Raw genomic sequence first — 16472 nt, 5'->3', positions numbered from 1 at the left:
TTTGTTTCTTTGGGGTTTTTTTTGCATGATGGACTGTTAAACACTATCTTGTGCCATCATAATAAAAGCCTGCTAAGTCACCTTCTCTGGCTTTGTAGTTAACTAGAAAAAGAATTATGTTTTGCCCACCTTTTCCTTGAATTCACTGCTTTTGGCAGTCCTTTGGCCCTTCAATATCAGAATTCAGGACAGAAGGGAATCACTTTTCCTCATGAGCAGCCTGTGATCACTGGCACATGATATTTTGCTCTCTTTGATCTGTTTTGTGCTTTTTTATCAGCTCCATATTGCTATGTGTCAGCTTCAGGACTGGGACTTAAGAGTTCCAGAATCAGTTGTGTTTACATGGTTTAGCTTCTATGTTTTTATTGTTGGATCTTTCCCCCAATTTAATATAAATAGTATCTTTGATTGAAAATTCTATTCAAACATTGTTTTGAAATTTAAAATTATTTTATTTATACTACTTTTGCACTTTGGACAATGTTTTTGGTTGTTATTCTCCCCTTTTATATTTTTATATACTCCAAATACACTCCCCTTTTCTATTTCTCTCTGTATTCTTTCATGTATTGGTGTGAGGAGGAAACAGCTTAATTTTCACATGTCATCTTAAATTTGTGCTTTTTTTCTTTTCATTTTTATATCTAATTTCTGCTGGTGAAATTTAAAAGAACCCCTATCATTAGGTAGTAATTAATACTCTACCTCTCATTTAAAGTGTTTTCTTCACTGCATTAGTTGTGATTGATGCATTCCAACTGAGGATAGATGATGTTCTTCATTTATAGTCATGACTACATTGCCCAGTCCTTATTTGATGAAGTTTACCCCAGACATTACTGTGTCAATACTTTCAGAAGGTCAGACGTTGCAATAAATGTTTCACTGACTCTTTAGCGAGGGAATTATGAAGATTTGGTCTTGCACAGCTTAAATTTGGAGCCTCCAACTTTGGTAGATATTATTTGATGTGGGTCTTTATTTACCTTATGGGTAAGGAAGCATTTAATGCCATCCTTAATGCACAAAAGCAATGTCCCAACAATCAATGATTCTCAGCTTCATGCACACTAAATGCAAAGCATATTACACATTTTCAGGCTGTGATCATTCCATTTGTGCTTCTTATTCAACCAACCATGCAAGGGTCACATCTGCAACCTTGAAAAGGTGATGACAGAGCTGCAGGTCATCACCAGGACTAATGCTCACTAGTAATGCTGCAGCTGCTGTGTGGGATGTTGGTCTCCAGGGAGGAGCCAGCAAAGGGTTACTCAGATTCTACAGTAGGTTTTTCTCAGCAGTGTCTATTATGAATTGACAAATTTCTGTTTCTTGCTATGTAATTGTGTACTTTGGGACTTTATTTCTTCCTGGTAGTGCTTTCTATGCTGATTATTCTTCTGATTTTGAAAATAAGGAGAGAATGAGCAGCAGAAGTATGTGGCATTTGTTGAGAAAGCTTGTGTTTTTATGAAATGACTGACTGACTCCTTGATATGTATATTTCCAGGATGAGTACTGTGTGGGGGTCTCTTAAGACAGAGAGATTGTTGGCATGTACCTGAAATTTTCAGCAACATTCAGAATTCTCACACACCTCTAATAACCATGGTTCTTTAAAGTGGTTGTTTACAGGATGATAGGATGAGTGTTGCAAGCTCTGAGAAAGTTCTTGCTTTTGATAAAATGCAGAAAAAATTTGGAAAAGCTGAGAGAGAGTTTGAGGCAGGCAGAAGCAGTGCAAATGAAAACAAAAGAGAATACACTGTGCTTACTTAAAGCAACTGCTGGAATTTCCTATTCTGTAATGGAAAAGCAACTGGGTAATCCAGCCTAGTAAGAATGATTCCTTTTTCTCATGTAATTGAAGCTGTTACTACCTTATTGTGCTATTTTTCATACAAATGAAGTGATTTCCTCCTCTACTTGGATTGGAATGACAATTGCATTCCTTTGGGATGGCCCCTTAATATGGTATCTCTAGTTTGAGACACCAACTGCTAGATCCAGCAGATTTACATGAAGCATAAAAAGTTCTTTTCTCAGTTGTGTGCAGCAGCATGCTGGCCTAATTTTACAGAGAACGAAAATGTAAATTATTTTCATTAACTCTGATGAAATCTGTCTCACATAATATGCCTCATACTTCAAAGTATACTATTAAATATCTTTATGAAGTCAACAAACATCAGAATGAGATGCAGTGTGGTGATAGCAATAGTGTTCGGCTTAGGTTTCCTAATTTATTGTAGCCTTCTGGTGTGACATCAGAAACATCATCTCAGCTTCTGTCTGTGTCTGTGCTCAGTGCTGTGCTGGAGGGGCACAGCCTGGTCCTGGTCACACTGATTCACTCGTGTGCAGCAATGTTTGCACAGCCTGCCTCTCCTGTGCTGTGTGAATACTTATTTTATTTTCAGCAATATTGTGCTTTTCTTTACAACAGTTGAGGTGCTGCTGTGTTGCCCTTTGCTGGGCAGGACAGATACACATGCAGAGAAATTAGTGACCTAAATAAGCTCTGTACTTGGAGAGCTTCGATGTTATGAGCTGCTTGGTATTAATGATAAGAAAACTTAAAATGCAAGTCACTTTAAGATTTAGAATTTTTTAAAAATCTTTTAATTTCTGGAGTTATAAAATCTTTTACTATGCTTCTGACTTAGCTGTAGTGAAAATGGCTATTACATTTTATGTCATACAAACACAACACATCTGAAAACTTTTTTCAAATTATACTTAGTTTGTCATATGCTTTGCAACTTCAGCAATTTGCATATTTTCTGGACTGTTATTGTATTATGATAAACAGGGATTATCATATATTTTCAGATAATGTTTTCTTAACAATTCAACTTCTATTTGTAACTCTTCCATTTATTTTAATTACTAGCACAGTGTGCAACATTTATTAATCAGCAGAGTCTTTTTAAGTTAAAATACTAAATTAGCTAACCCCATTAACACAGAATACTCCAAACAAGCAGTAATAGGAGAGGTAGTTACTGTGCAAATCGTATTATACATGCGGGTGCTCTAGGGCACAGTTAAGCATGATTACCCTCTTTTGATCCAGTATTCCTCTGCTTCTTCCAGCTAATTTCCACTGGAAATTTACAAAGTAGTGCCTTCATTTTTCCATCTTAATTTTTCTAATGAAGTTCTGGTACTTTATAACACTGGGGATGCAGATAATAAGTCTGTGTATAATTAAGAAGTTCCAGAATTTGCTGCAGAAGAGATCTCTTTTACTTCCTACAGGAACTAGGCTGTGCTTTTATTTGCCACTTTACATTATCACAGACACGGGTTAAATAAAAATGGCCAGAGGATTTTTAGATTTACTGATGTTACAATCAAAGTGATTGATACTTTTTCAATAAACCATGTATTCAGTATATTACCAGAAACAATATTTATACTAATGCACCCAAGTAGGCTTCTCATGGGAAAAACAGTGCCATGAGAAAGACATCATCACTAGATATTTTAAATAAAATATTCTATCTTTATTCTTGTATCTAATGCTTTGATTTTAATATACAAGTATTATAAACTAAATGTCTGCCCTGCTGCAGTTGCTTTGCTGTGGAAAACCGTTATGCTTCCTTCTTTGTTCCCCAAGTGAAAAGATTGGATTTGATGAAAAAATTACTTCAGGTATAATCCAAATTTGAAAGCTTAAAATTAATGTCATGTTTTATTAAAGAAAAAAAAGAGACTATAAAATATTCACAGATTCCTGATAGAGAAGCATGGCTTGTTTGGAGCTAATTGTTCATGGAGTTCTTCAAAGTGAGATAAAATAGTCTTATTTGAATTAAATCAAGACAACAAGGAATTGAATTGCTATTGTATAAAAGCACTTCAGATAAAAATTTAACAATGTCATAGAGTTAATATTTTGCTGACATTTTTCCTACTAAATTACAAAAATGTACAGTCCATACAAATATGAAAGTTTGAAAAACCTCATAAGCAGTACTCTGTTTTATATTTCTAACTGTCCCCTGGCAGTGCAGCATGTGTGGCAGTCCAGCAGTTGATCTGGCAGTACTTTCTCAGAAGCCTGGGTATGTTTTGAAGCATTTCTGGGATCAGGATTTCCTGCTTGCTCCACAAGACTGCTGGGATTCTGCTTCTTGGGCAGGTTCGGAGAACATGCTGAAGGATCACTCTGGTTTTTTCTTGTCATTTAAATTTCAACGAAGTCACTACCTCTGTCCTGTGTCCTACTGACAAGTACCATATAGCATGGGGACACTGCTGGGAAATTCTCCTTCCTGCTTGTGCTGCTGTGCTCCTCTCACACTGCCATAGACATCAGAAACCAGTTCCTGCTGCTCGTTCTGTGTCAACCCCATTGGAAAACCTTCAGCATCTAAAAGGCCTCTTCCATCTGTCAAAATAGAGAGAGAGATTGCAATAAAAGAGACAGACTAAAGGGAAGAAATGGTAGGTGAGGATGCAGGAACAAAAACACATGGAGGGGGAGTGTAAATGTGTGAGGGAAAAAAGGATTAGAAAGGTGAAATTAATAGTAGAGGGACGGTCCAGGACAGGATGAGAGAAAAAACAATTTTTATTTTTGTTAGCAACAAATATCTATGAAACTTAAATATCTTTGAAACTTCAATAAATGCCTCTAGCAGCTGTCAGGTCCTGGTTTGGCTACTAAGCGAAGGCTTCTAGGTCTTTTTCAGCTAATTAGGTTCAATATAGCAGGGTCCTGGCAGCAGTGCAGCTGGCCTTCATCACCAGTGACACAGCCAACCTAAGTCCTGGTCCTTCTCAGGTTATGTATGAGTAATACTGCCATTTGCAGGTTCCCATTTTTGGTTCCAACCCTTTCCCCATTTTGAATGTATTCTTTGGCATATCCCCCAGTCAGGCTAATATTAAATAATTTTTCATTTTTCAATATATTTATTTAGGGAAAGTTTGCCTCCTATTAAATCATAGTTTGGGAAGTCTCAGCTTATACTGACTTTGCCTTATAGCACAATCAAAAAATCAAAAAGAATTTAATTCTTTGATTGGTACTCCTGTCTCTGTCATGCTCAATGAAAATCTTAGGAAATTTCTGAATTTACACTTAAATCACATGGAAAAGCTGAAACCTAGATGTAGGAATAATGAGTGAATATTTTGAAATCTAAACTATTGAAATCTAAACTTGTACAGTTGATAGTGACGTCCTACCATTGTCTGAATTTAATTTTCTTCCATCACTCTCTTCTGTCACTTTACAGCACATACTGTCATTAATTTTGAGAAAAGCTGTGTCAGGTGTATACAAAGAGCTACAGAACATAATACCATTACTAAAGTGTTTTGCATTGCTATTACTTCTTGCTATTATTATTGCTGTGGGGGGGGTATAATGACTTTTGTATTACTCCCATTAATTTGGTTACCCTACTTGAAATGAAAAAATGTTCTATTCTTTTAATTACTTATTCACATCATGAAAATTCTCACATACTTTAAGTAGACACTAAATTTACAAGCATGTGATCCTTTCTTATAGCTAAAGCATCATCACTTGAAGGATCTGACTCTGAGAGCAGAACTGTAAACAGAAGAAAAAGCTTCTACTTGATACCTATTATATTTTTGTTCTTTAATTTAAAAGAACACACTGCTAATTTTGTCTCAAAGTGTTCATTCTGTTGTTTTTTTTTTATCATAGTAGAACCTACATTATTCTGAGAATTGTTTGCCAAAAAGACAAAGATTAACTGATCCCCAGTTAAATCAAAACCTCTATGTAGAATTTTTTTTAAGGAAAACTATAATAATTTTTCTTCTACTTTCCTCAAGATTTTAAAATCATTTTGTGTATAAATTTTACGGACATGGTATTCATACTGAATTATGAATGCTATGGCTCAACTAAATTCTGTGCATATATGGGCAAATCCCAAAACTGCAAGCCTTGTCTTCTCAGCTATCCAATCCCCTGAGAAAGCCAATTTTCTTTCACGTCTGAACAAAAGAAAAATGTACTATTAAAATGCAATTCAGAAGTGATAAAAACTGCAAGTGGAGCAGCCGGCTCACAGCACCTTCAATGTATTCTCTGGGACACTGGGGCCACATTAATTTTTGTGTGTGTGTGATGTCCATCCCACGTGCAAATTAGCATTACAAGTACCCTAATCTGTCTTGTGTGAGGGTGTCCTTTCCCATGGGTATACACATGCTACTATAGCTTTTTATTATTTAAAAGTCTGCTAACTCAGGGTTTTCCTTTCACTAACTTTACATGACATTTGTTTATGGCACGTGATAGCAGAAGTTGATATAGCTGGAAAGATTGTAAAACCATTTCTTTTTATGAGGTGGAAAGAAAGAAAAATAATTAAAAGAACACTCAAACAGTTGTTGATAAATCAATTCGTCAAAATAAATAATTTTCTGCATCTGTATCAGCTGAGAGATGAAGAAGTGTATTTTAATCCCCATTTTTATTAAAATTTTGTTTGCATAACTCTTATAGGGACTCTGGATTCTGAAAAGCTTTCAACTAAGGAAGAGTTCTAATTAACTACACTTCCTGTCATGGCTTTTAAAAGTGATGTTTAAGACTTCTGAAACATCTCTTTCTAATTTTACTGAGTAATATTTTTTCCTGCACTTCCAGAATTAAGAGCACATGTTGATTTTTTCAAAATACTAGTGATGATAAATGTAATTCCCAGTGTTTTACTTTACAGTAGGATGTACTTGTTTGCTCTCATGACTCTCTTGGAAACTGAAATAGATGGAACTAAGATGTGTTTGTAGGGTGTCTTGCAGATCTTCTATATACAAGATGTTATTCACCTTCCTTCATACACATTGCTGTGGAACCTACCCAAAAAACCTGTGGTTGTCCATGACAGTTAGGGACATCCATATGAAAACCCCTTCCAGCAGGTAGCTGGAAATTCACTGCTTGCTGGCACTATGTAAGCAGCAAGTCCATCATCATTATGACCAAAAATGAAAGAACCTGACTCAAAAAGATTGCTAATTAGGACATAATTATAACTTAAGAGTAAAGTACACAGTCTGTGAATTCTGAAGAAACAGTTTCTCTGTTTTGTGGTTTACCAATATGCACAAGTTCAAGTTCTCTTAGAATACAGTTTATTGAGCTTTGGTTATGCCATACCAAAGGATGCCTGTCTCCAGAGTGATCTCTGTCCTCTGTGCATGGGGAGTGCCTGCCACTGGCAGCTGGCACAGGCTGCACTGCCTGCTAGGACCTGAGGGATCAGCATGCACCTCCCAGCAAAGGGAGCCCTGACCATCCTGCACATCCCACCAGTTGTTAGTGCAGATACAGACAAGGTAATAATCTACTAATGCAAGTGAACCAAGTTAGATCCTTGTGCACCAAGTCTTCATTTTGTCCTGGTGAAACTCACTAGCTCTTTGCTCCAAATTTAATCTGAAAGAAGCTGCAGAAGAAATTGTAGTAATCCTCTAACAGTACTGAGGGGGAATATTAAGAAGGTAGTGAAAAATATCAGGAACATATATCCATGTCATCTCCTGCAGCACTGATTTGCATCAATCCTGTGGCATCTAGAGAAGATCATAACTAATTTTAAAATATTCTTGAATTTCAGATTTCTACCATTTTCTTCATATCATAAGAAGGCTGAGAAGTATGAGCCATCACTTTGTAAGTCAGGCAAATATGGCCGAGAAGCTTATGGAACTAAACATTTCAGAGAAGTATATCCTAAGAAGTGGATAGCAGAAAGGGTAAGTTACAGCAAAAATCAAATATTTGTTTACTTTTTTACATTACTGTTTTATTAGGACTAAGTGAATTTCAGTATGATCCAGATAGCATGCAATCCAATGGGATTCTTGCCAGCATGTTATAAAATCATGTACTTAGAGCTGTGATGAGATGTGAAATTTCCTTGACTCTCTGATAAATTCAGCTTGAGGAAATTCAACATCTGTTGGTCCTATAAGATCAGAATTTAAGACCCTGATGAAGTAAATCTTCAGTTATATGCATTTTGCTATGTTTCATTCCGTTTGTATTGCCTTTTCTGATTTAAGAGAGTCTGTTTATTTACTCTTACATATTAAGAGAAACCTTCAGGAAATTATAGCAAAACCTGATTAAAACAACACAATATTTTACTACTTACATTCTTTGGAAAAATCTTAAAACTAGTGAATAGCTGTTTTTTATTTTAAGAAGACCTCATTAAATTGCCTGCTTTGTCAGGAGCATCTCATGCATGTCTGGTTTTGTAGTGCTGCAAGAGGTAATTTTCCTCAGGAAATGATTTTGTGTGGTGTTTGCATTACTTCTGTTTGTATTAGGTATCATAATCACTTTAAAATTTGTGAGTACAAAAGGGATAATGGACTTTAGCCCTGTGCTGTATTTTCTACCAGTACAGTTAGGGGACTGGAGCATCTTTTGTAGGAGGAGAGGCTGAGACAGGTGGAACACTTCAGTCTGGAAAAGAGAAGGCACAGAGGAGAACTTATTAAAGTATATAAACACTTGATTAGAGCAAAGGAAGAAGAGGAGTCCAAACTTCTCTCAGACTCCATAGTGTCCAGTGACAGGACAAGAGCCTGTGAACACAAGAGAAGTTCATGAAATTCCATCTGAACACAAGAAAACACTTTTTTTTTTTTTCTCTGCTTTTACTTTTTGTGTGAGGGTGACAGAGCACTGACACAAATTGCCCAAAGAGACTGAAGAATCTTTATCCTTGGATATATCCATGGTGTAGGCAACCTGCTCTAGCTGAGGAGGTGGGCTGTAGAAGGTGATCTCAAGAGGTCTTTTCCTACCTAAACAATTCTGGGATTTTGTAAGATATAATAAATTATTTCTTTGAAAGCAGTTTAACCTTCGTAAATATACAGCAAGTTCCAAGGAATCTTAGTTTGAGAAGGAACATTTTAAAAAGATTTTTCCTCAAAACCTTAAGGTTTAAAAATGAGCTCGTAGTAAAATTTTGGTATTTCAACATGCATTAATCATATCTCCTTACAAATAAAACATCAACAATCAAACAAAAATATCTGAATTTTTCTTTCAAAAGCAAGGAGTGGAAGATATGACTGGCTGTAGTCCCACAGCATAAGTATGATATATAAAAAAGACCTAAATGTCTTATTTCTTGTACTGAAAAGACTTGGTTTTCCAGTTCTTAGCAGTTCTTGCTCAGGCTCAGAAGATATCAAAAATCTAAAGGTATTTATACTGTATATCATATCACACATATATAAACTATGGGCTTAGCTAAAAAAACTCACTTTACTTGTAATCTTGGATAGATATCAACCTGAATCTCTGGAGGTGAATAGCTGTATACATTAACCCAACCTGACACAGAGCCTTCCAACCCCAATTCTAAATCAATATGAAGCTTCCATTAGGAGCCACTTACCCCAGCAGAGAGATAAGAGGAGAAAAGGGCTATTTATGACATACCTACTGCTTTAATGGGTCATTATTATCAGGAGAAAGCCCTAAAAGAACTACAAAACCTCAAGCTCCTCATGGCAATTTAATGGAAAAAGGCCTATAGGCAGGTGTGAGGTCATACCTTCCTAACTGTTAAATTTGATAGAACTCTGTGTCACTTTCTTATTTCTGAACTCTATGAAAACTTTGAATATATCAGTGCTATGAATAAAATTATCTGTTCTAATGAATCACAAGACTAAAGGGCATGTAAAAAATACCAGAAAAAATGGATTTTTGCTTAATAGTTTGTCTGCTGAACACAACTGTCCTTTGATTTTACCATAAGGTTATATTTTTGTGGATGCAACCCCTATTACAACCTGCATAGCTGATAACACTGCCATGATCTCTATTCGGTTTCTGACAGTCTTATACTAAACAAGTTTCTTGTATAGTTGCTGGTAAGACTGTGTAAGTTCTTCCAAGGATTCAAGTCAGTGGTCAGTGGATTAGTGATCCATCTGAGCTGCTGAGGTGTTATTTGATGTTAGCTGATATTAGCTGGCTTTTTAAAATATTAAATACACAAAGTTGCGCTGTGTGTGTATGCGCATGAGCATGTCCTAGTTGTATTTTCTTGAGGTTCTCATGTGTTTATTACTATGCAATTTAATTCAAGTCACAAAAAGATTAGTATGTAAATTATATAATTACTTTAGAAGCAAAATGAACAACAATGAACAATATTACCTTGTTACATTTCTTCTGGAAAATGAAAGGGTATTAGCATAGACTTCCTCTAAACATAATAATTACTATATCTATGTGAGGAAAAGTTAGTTCTTTTTTCATCTAGTTTTAATCTGAAAATTTTTATCTCACTCTGTTTACATTTCAGAGAAGTTTGAGTTAAGAGAAAAAGTGTTCTGTTCTAATTATAAATAAACAAGGAATGGAAATACTGTGCCTTTAGTGCAACTGAATCTAGTTAGTTTACTCAGTAAATCAGTATAAAACATAAGAATGCTTATATATTTTAAGTTTTACATTATCTATCTAAATACATTGGAATGCCTTTGATAGAATTAATGTGAGAAGTTTCAATATAAAAATTTACTAGTCACTAGGAATTTAATCTACAATGATAGGTTCCAAGGTAGATGGACAGTCAAGGGATCAAATATACTAACTATAGTCTTTCAGCTGTCAAAACACTCACATATGTTCATATTTGCTGAGGCAGAAATGATAGCTTACAGTCTTTAATCGGTATTGGAATGAGTTTGCATATGCATTTTAGAAAACTGACTTTAATGACAGCATTTAATGTTTTCTTATTTGTAAAATTCAGGAAGTGATAGTTTAAGATGTTCCATTCTAATAGATTCTTCCCTCTGATGCCTTATTATAGGAGAATTACAGTACAACTGAATCACGGTTTCATTATTTGCACAGGCATTTTGGTCCTAAACAGGATTTTATTATCTACAAAGCATAAAAATACCCAGGACTGCAAAGAATTAATTTAGAGAACCTAAGCATATTGCACAGAACATAAAGTTGACCTTTACCGTCTACAGCTTTTGGAATGGAGTGGGATGTGGAACACATCGTGGATTTAATGTGGCACAACGCTGTCTGCAGAAACTTGGGTGGGACTGTGACTGCCTGCCCATTGCACCCGATGATTGAATCTGCTGTCACCAGCATCCTGATAATAATGAACATTCAGCTTAACGACCGTGATTATGATTATCATAATTGATGTGCAAGTGCAGTGTGTGGGGATCATTACAGCTGAACTGTACAGCAGAGAAACATGCCTTAGTTATAGATAATTTTACTTTTATGCATTGATTGGGATAAAATATGCCTTTCAAGTTCAACAGGCCAGCTTGGTATAATTTTAGTACGATTTCTACATTTATGAATTGATGTTTATGAGCTTCTGCAAAACAGTCATTCTAGCTGTTTGTTTTGAATTGTTTCATTCCATTAATAATGGGAAATAATGAAATAATTAGATGTTGTCTACTGGAAATCACTTATAGAGTACTGCCAGCATTAATCAAATATCAACTTCAAATAATTCTGATTATCATGGCCTTGCCTGGGCTAGGAAAAATAGCCCTTGTAATTACCCACCAACACAATTCTACTTTTGGTGGAGCAGTGGAAGCAGGGCTGTGGTCAACACTGCTGGCACTTTCACACTGTACTGTGCACCCATTAGAGCAGGCAGTAGTTGTTCCATGTATAAATTATATCACTTCCATCTTTGTCACCGGAGGCAGAGAATTACAGGCTCAGATTCAGCTAGTGTAGCTAAAGGCACAATCAACAGCTTCAGTCAATTTTGTTGAACAGTGATTGCTTTCAACTGTGATTGCATGAAGTTGCAGAAATATTTAAATAAATCATGATGTATATAACAGATAAAAACAAGTATGATTATGTATTCCAAGCCAGAATTTATATAAAGAATGTTACTACATAAGTATAATGAAAAGTAGAGTTTCATTGCTTTACACTAGGCATAAATTTGGCTCTTTGTCCAAGACCTGATAGATTTTCAATCTGGGTTAATAGAGAAAGCGAAAAAAAATCTTGTAGGGGGAAAGAGATTTTTTCCGTTTGAAAATTAGTTTTATCTCTTGTAGGGCCAACACATAAAACAGTCATGTCTTTTGGATGATGTCATTATGAGGCAGATTTTTTGGTACACTATTTGTGCTTTCCCATCCCTGACTATACTGAAATTTACTTAAATTCCACCTTAACTCGATTTTTCTAATTTTCCAGTGATTTGACTTGAGATCATAGGTATGATCTGTGTGAAATTTTAAATTCTGTCTTGCTCAGACTGCGACTTCATTTTTTTTTAAAGGAATTAGCTTGTTTTTTTGAAAGAAAAGATTATCCAAGAATATTTTCTAGTAGAGTGTGACACTGGCTAATGAATGTGCATCTGAACTGTCAGCTTTACTACCTTTTAAAACTTTAAAGGCCATATTTACCAGTGTGCTTTGTGACAGAAGTTACTAATGTACTTGAAAAGTTCTAGCACATATTTGGAATATCAGATTCCTAGTTCCCCAGTCCAACCTCAGTGTGTTTTCCTAGGCAATACAGACCTTACATAATGTGGCAGCCAGAAGGGAATTATTAGATAGGCTGTAAGGGTTTGCTCATTCTGATAGTGATTTCCTCATGAGCCATGTCAGGGATAATAAGGGTTGTTGCCAAAGTGGGATGCACTCCAGCAATCCCTGGCCCATGACATGGCTCCTATATGGTTATTACTGCTGGCATGACTTGATGTATCTATTCAGATGCTCCAAGCGGACCCTTAGTTTGAGTTATCAACTATCTGCTTCCAACAAAACGCTGCTTTCTCTCAATTTTTTTGCTATCCTGAGTCCTGGTTTGGCACCAAATCGAATCATTTAAATCCAAGGATCTGGTGCTACAACAATATATATATACAATACATACTGTATATTGAATATACTGAATATATTCTATTCATTAAAAGTCTGCCTTTTCTACCCTGTAACATATCTTTTCTGCTCTCAGAAGAACCACTTGGAGTCTGTATGCTGCTGTATCTTCACATGAAAATCAACCTGAGTGATTCCCTGCCTCCACATAGGTTGATTACCTCAACAGCATTACTCATCAGAGCTGTGAGCTCCTTCAAGCTCAGGTGTTTGGCTACATGATTAGATAGTACAGAAAAAGAGCAGTGTTTCCCAATTTAATATCACTGAACAACTTGATAGGCAGGTGGTCTCTGAAAATGGGCAACAAAAAATATCTTAGTCACTTTTGCAACTCTACTTTCTCTTTTTTTTCTTTTTTTTTCAGTAGATGTCATAATGTTCTGTTGAGAAGGAAAGGTATTAAGGAAAGCAGGAGTGTGCCATGTACAAAAATGGGAACACCAGACATTACCTCTCATTCACAGGACTAGAATGAAATATCTCTTATTATAAGACGCACCCGTTTCGTTTTCCAGGAAAGCAAATAACAACTTCAACTTCTGACAGTTTATATAATGATCTTTCCTGGTTCCTTATAACTGTGTCTTATTTACAGAATTACATTTTGTTTGAAGATCACCTTCAGTGCTCCCACTGGAAAGTTTCTTAAGCTATTTATTGTTTCCTTTGAGAAAATCCTTAAGGTCACATCAACACTGTTGGGTTGATTTTAAAAAATGCTACACTTGATATACAATTATTACTTATTATTAACTATCATTGAGCTTTCAAATTATTTTCTTGGTTGTAGGAAGATGGTAAGAACTGTGAAGCAAATTAGAACATGCAAAATGTAACCTTGGCTAATGTTCAACTAAATGCAGAAAAGAATCTGTGGATAACTGGAAGGCTGAAAAAACTTTCTAGTGGTTACTGATGAGTCACAGGGTCTGATTTTCAAGTAATGCTAGAAAGTAGTGTCTGAGAAGAGTCAAACCATTCAATTATTTGTTTAAGAAGAGATACTGCCACCACTAGTCTAATCAAATCCATTCCAGTGGTTATTTGTTAGGGTTTGTGGGCAACTAGTTGAATATTTTATAAAACCTGATTTTCAGTTCTGTAATTTCTCAGCGGGAAAATGCAGTCCCTTGATGATGATCCAAAGCTTTGAAGAATAAATTGATTCGAAAGAGAAAATTAGATGGCACTTATTATACTGTCTAACTAGCAATCCTCTGTCATTTGTCTGTTGGATGATAAATGTCTTGCTTTGCCTACCTCCCTCATTTAATAACACAACATGCATCTTAGTGGTATAAAAGAAAACCTCTCTTTTTTAGTAAGAGTTAACTTTAATGAATATTTCTGTGAGATATATGTTTAAGCTTTCTAAATAATTCCCATTGTACACATTGCTTAAACATTTCAAAGCCTCTTATTTAATCAGAAACACTGGAAATAGAGTATCTTGCCCAATTCCTTCAATACATGCTTAGTCACATTACAGTGACTTGTGGCACAGCTTTAAATTGCAAAATCAGTTAATCTAGAAACAGTAGACACTGAAGTTACACCTAATTTGTTTATATTGGTTTTAGGCATTGACTATTTGGATATGATTTTGTTTGTTGGAATTCAAAACCCATACACTAAACTGGGAAATCCATGGCCTTGCCTTTTCATATCAGTTTTGGATAGACTGTTCAGTATTCTTGGAATTAAGTAGGTTTTTTTATATGTATGTCAAACATAATGTATTTTAACTCCATTCAATTTGCCACAATATTGAATTAAAAAGGCTATATTTTGAAGTCGCTTAAAATCCTTTATGGAACTTATCTGCAAAAGCAAGCTACTTATTATTTGATAATACTCACCGAGCCCTTATTTGTGCTTGTTAAATAGAGTTGAAATTAAAGTAACTGCAAGCTTTTCACAGTCCTCTGAGAATTACATGGGCCATACAGCTGTTGAAAACTGCAGGTTTGAGAGCTGTTCCTCAGCCCTAGCATAACTGAGATATATCCATGGAGCTGGGCTAATTGGCATCAGGTAAGGATCCTGCCTGTAATGAATATAATCAATATGTAAAATTCATGCCGTTCAGACAGAATGCTCTAGGAAAAGTGGTGTTCCTATTTTCTCAGAAAAATAGACTTTTTAAATCTCATCTTTAAATGTACGTTGCTGGTGACTTTGCAAAATTGAGGTCTCAGATCAGAGACAGGTATTTTGATGACTTTCTTGCAACAGGTTCACTTAGCACAACAGACTGTTGCATCTTGAAATGATGTCTGAATTAGAGATTTTGCTACACTGACTCATTATGACTGTATAGTTTTATAATTTAAATGCTAATAACACCTGTAGGTGTTCTAAGATATTATGCCAGGTATGAGCCCAAGTTGAAAGAAAGCCTGTTAGGTTTGCGAGTTTTTTGTTTGTTTTGATGCTCTCTACAGAGAGCAAAAGTACATTATTCTTGGAGCAATAGGACTTCAGTGCAGAAAAATGGATTTTAGAGTAGCCTACATTCCTTGAATAGGGAAAAACATAGTAAAGGATTTGTGCAGTTATGTTAGAATGAATGAGACATGGAAAGTAGTACAGACTGCTTGCTGTCTTAGTGGTTTGATGTAAGTTTCTACTGCTTCTTCAAAATTTATATTATTAATAAATTCTGGACTCATTTGCCCCATTTTAAATCACGATATTATATTCACTTTGGAATGCACTTCATTGTTTATTCATTTAATGCAATGAAGACCTGGTCTCAACATGCCCTTTATAAACTCCAGTTAAAAGGATGTTCCACCATGATAAACTATATTATTTCTTCTCTTAACAGTTTTTGTTGATCTCAGCATAATACTCGCAGGGAAAATGAAAGGCATATCTACATAGGGAGTGTTTTTATGAGTGGGTGATTTGCCACGTGTAAATGTTCTAGAATAAAAGTTATGGAATTATTCAGGACTAACCTTTGCACTTCAAACTTCACTTCCATATCAATAACCTTACAAACTTTGATGAGTTAATGTATAGAGGTAACCACACCTGAGGTAGAGGGGCAGGGTACAAAGACTGAAGCATGTATTACCGCTTTCACAAATGTATTGGATTTGTTTCTCATTGTGAGATTATTTGAGAAGAAATTTATGTTTTGACTGTGATATTAGGAACTAATAATATTCCCAGCTTGTAGCTTTGAGACATGTCAGGATTTCTCACCTGTAGTCATGTGAAGGAATGGCAGCATATATGAAAAGTGCTTATCATTACCAACTAAACACCCTGCTCTTTTAAAGAATAACTTGTTAGGTATGAGGGCCTCAAACTTAGGTGGGGGGGGGAGGAATAAGAGAAACAATAAAAAGATTGCATATTAACAGACTTTGTGCACTAATGCAAAGCTGCTTGATTGAGCAGTGTAGTGTCAACCATGTCTTTCTTCTAATGCTAAAAGTAATGCACATAGACAGAGTGACAATCAGAGTACAGCCTCCCATCAGCTGTAATTAATCTTTTAGTTAACAGAG

General features: G+C 35.5%; 1 protein-coding gene across 4 annotated transcripts in view; it reads left to right on the top strand.

The window, feature by feature from the left end:
• SPATA17 (spermatogenesis associated 17) overlaps positions 1 to 16472 on the top strand; it is an 87251-nt gene that overhangs the window by 56352 nt on the left and 14427 nt on the right. For 2 of the 4 annotated variants that reach the window (XM_088161164.1, XM_014876884.2), the window contains one exon: positions 7626 to 7764. In XM_088161164.1, the coding sequence (XP_088017290.1) occupies positions 7626 to 7764 (139 nt within the window). Of the gene's footprint in view, positions 1 to 7625; positions 7765 to 11028; positions 11832 to 14838; positions 14977 to 16472 lie in introns of those variants that run through there. The other 2 variants (XM_088161165.1, XM_088161163.1) reach the window with 2 other exon arrangements.

The sequence above is a fragment of the Sturnus vulgaris genome, chromosome 3, assembly GCF_052056855.1.
Source record: "Sturnus vulgaris isolate bStuVul1 chromosome 3, bStuVul1.hap1, whole genome shotgun sequence".
Classification (NCBI taxonomy): Eukaryota; Metazoa; Chordata; class Aves; order Passeriformes; family Sturnidae; genus Sturnus; species Sturnus vulgaris.
This window is presented reverse-complemented; position numbering and strand designations above follow the sequence as displayed.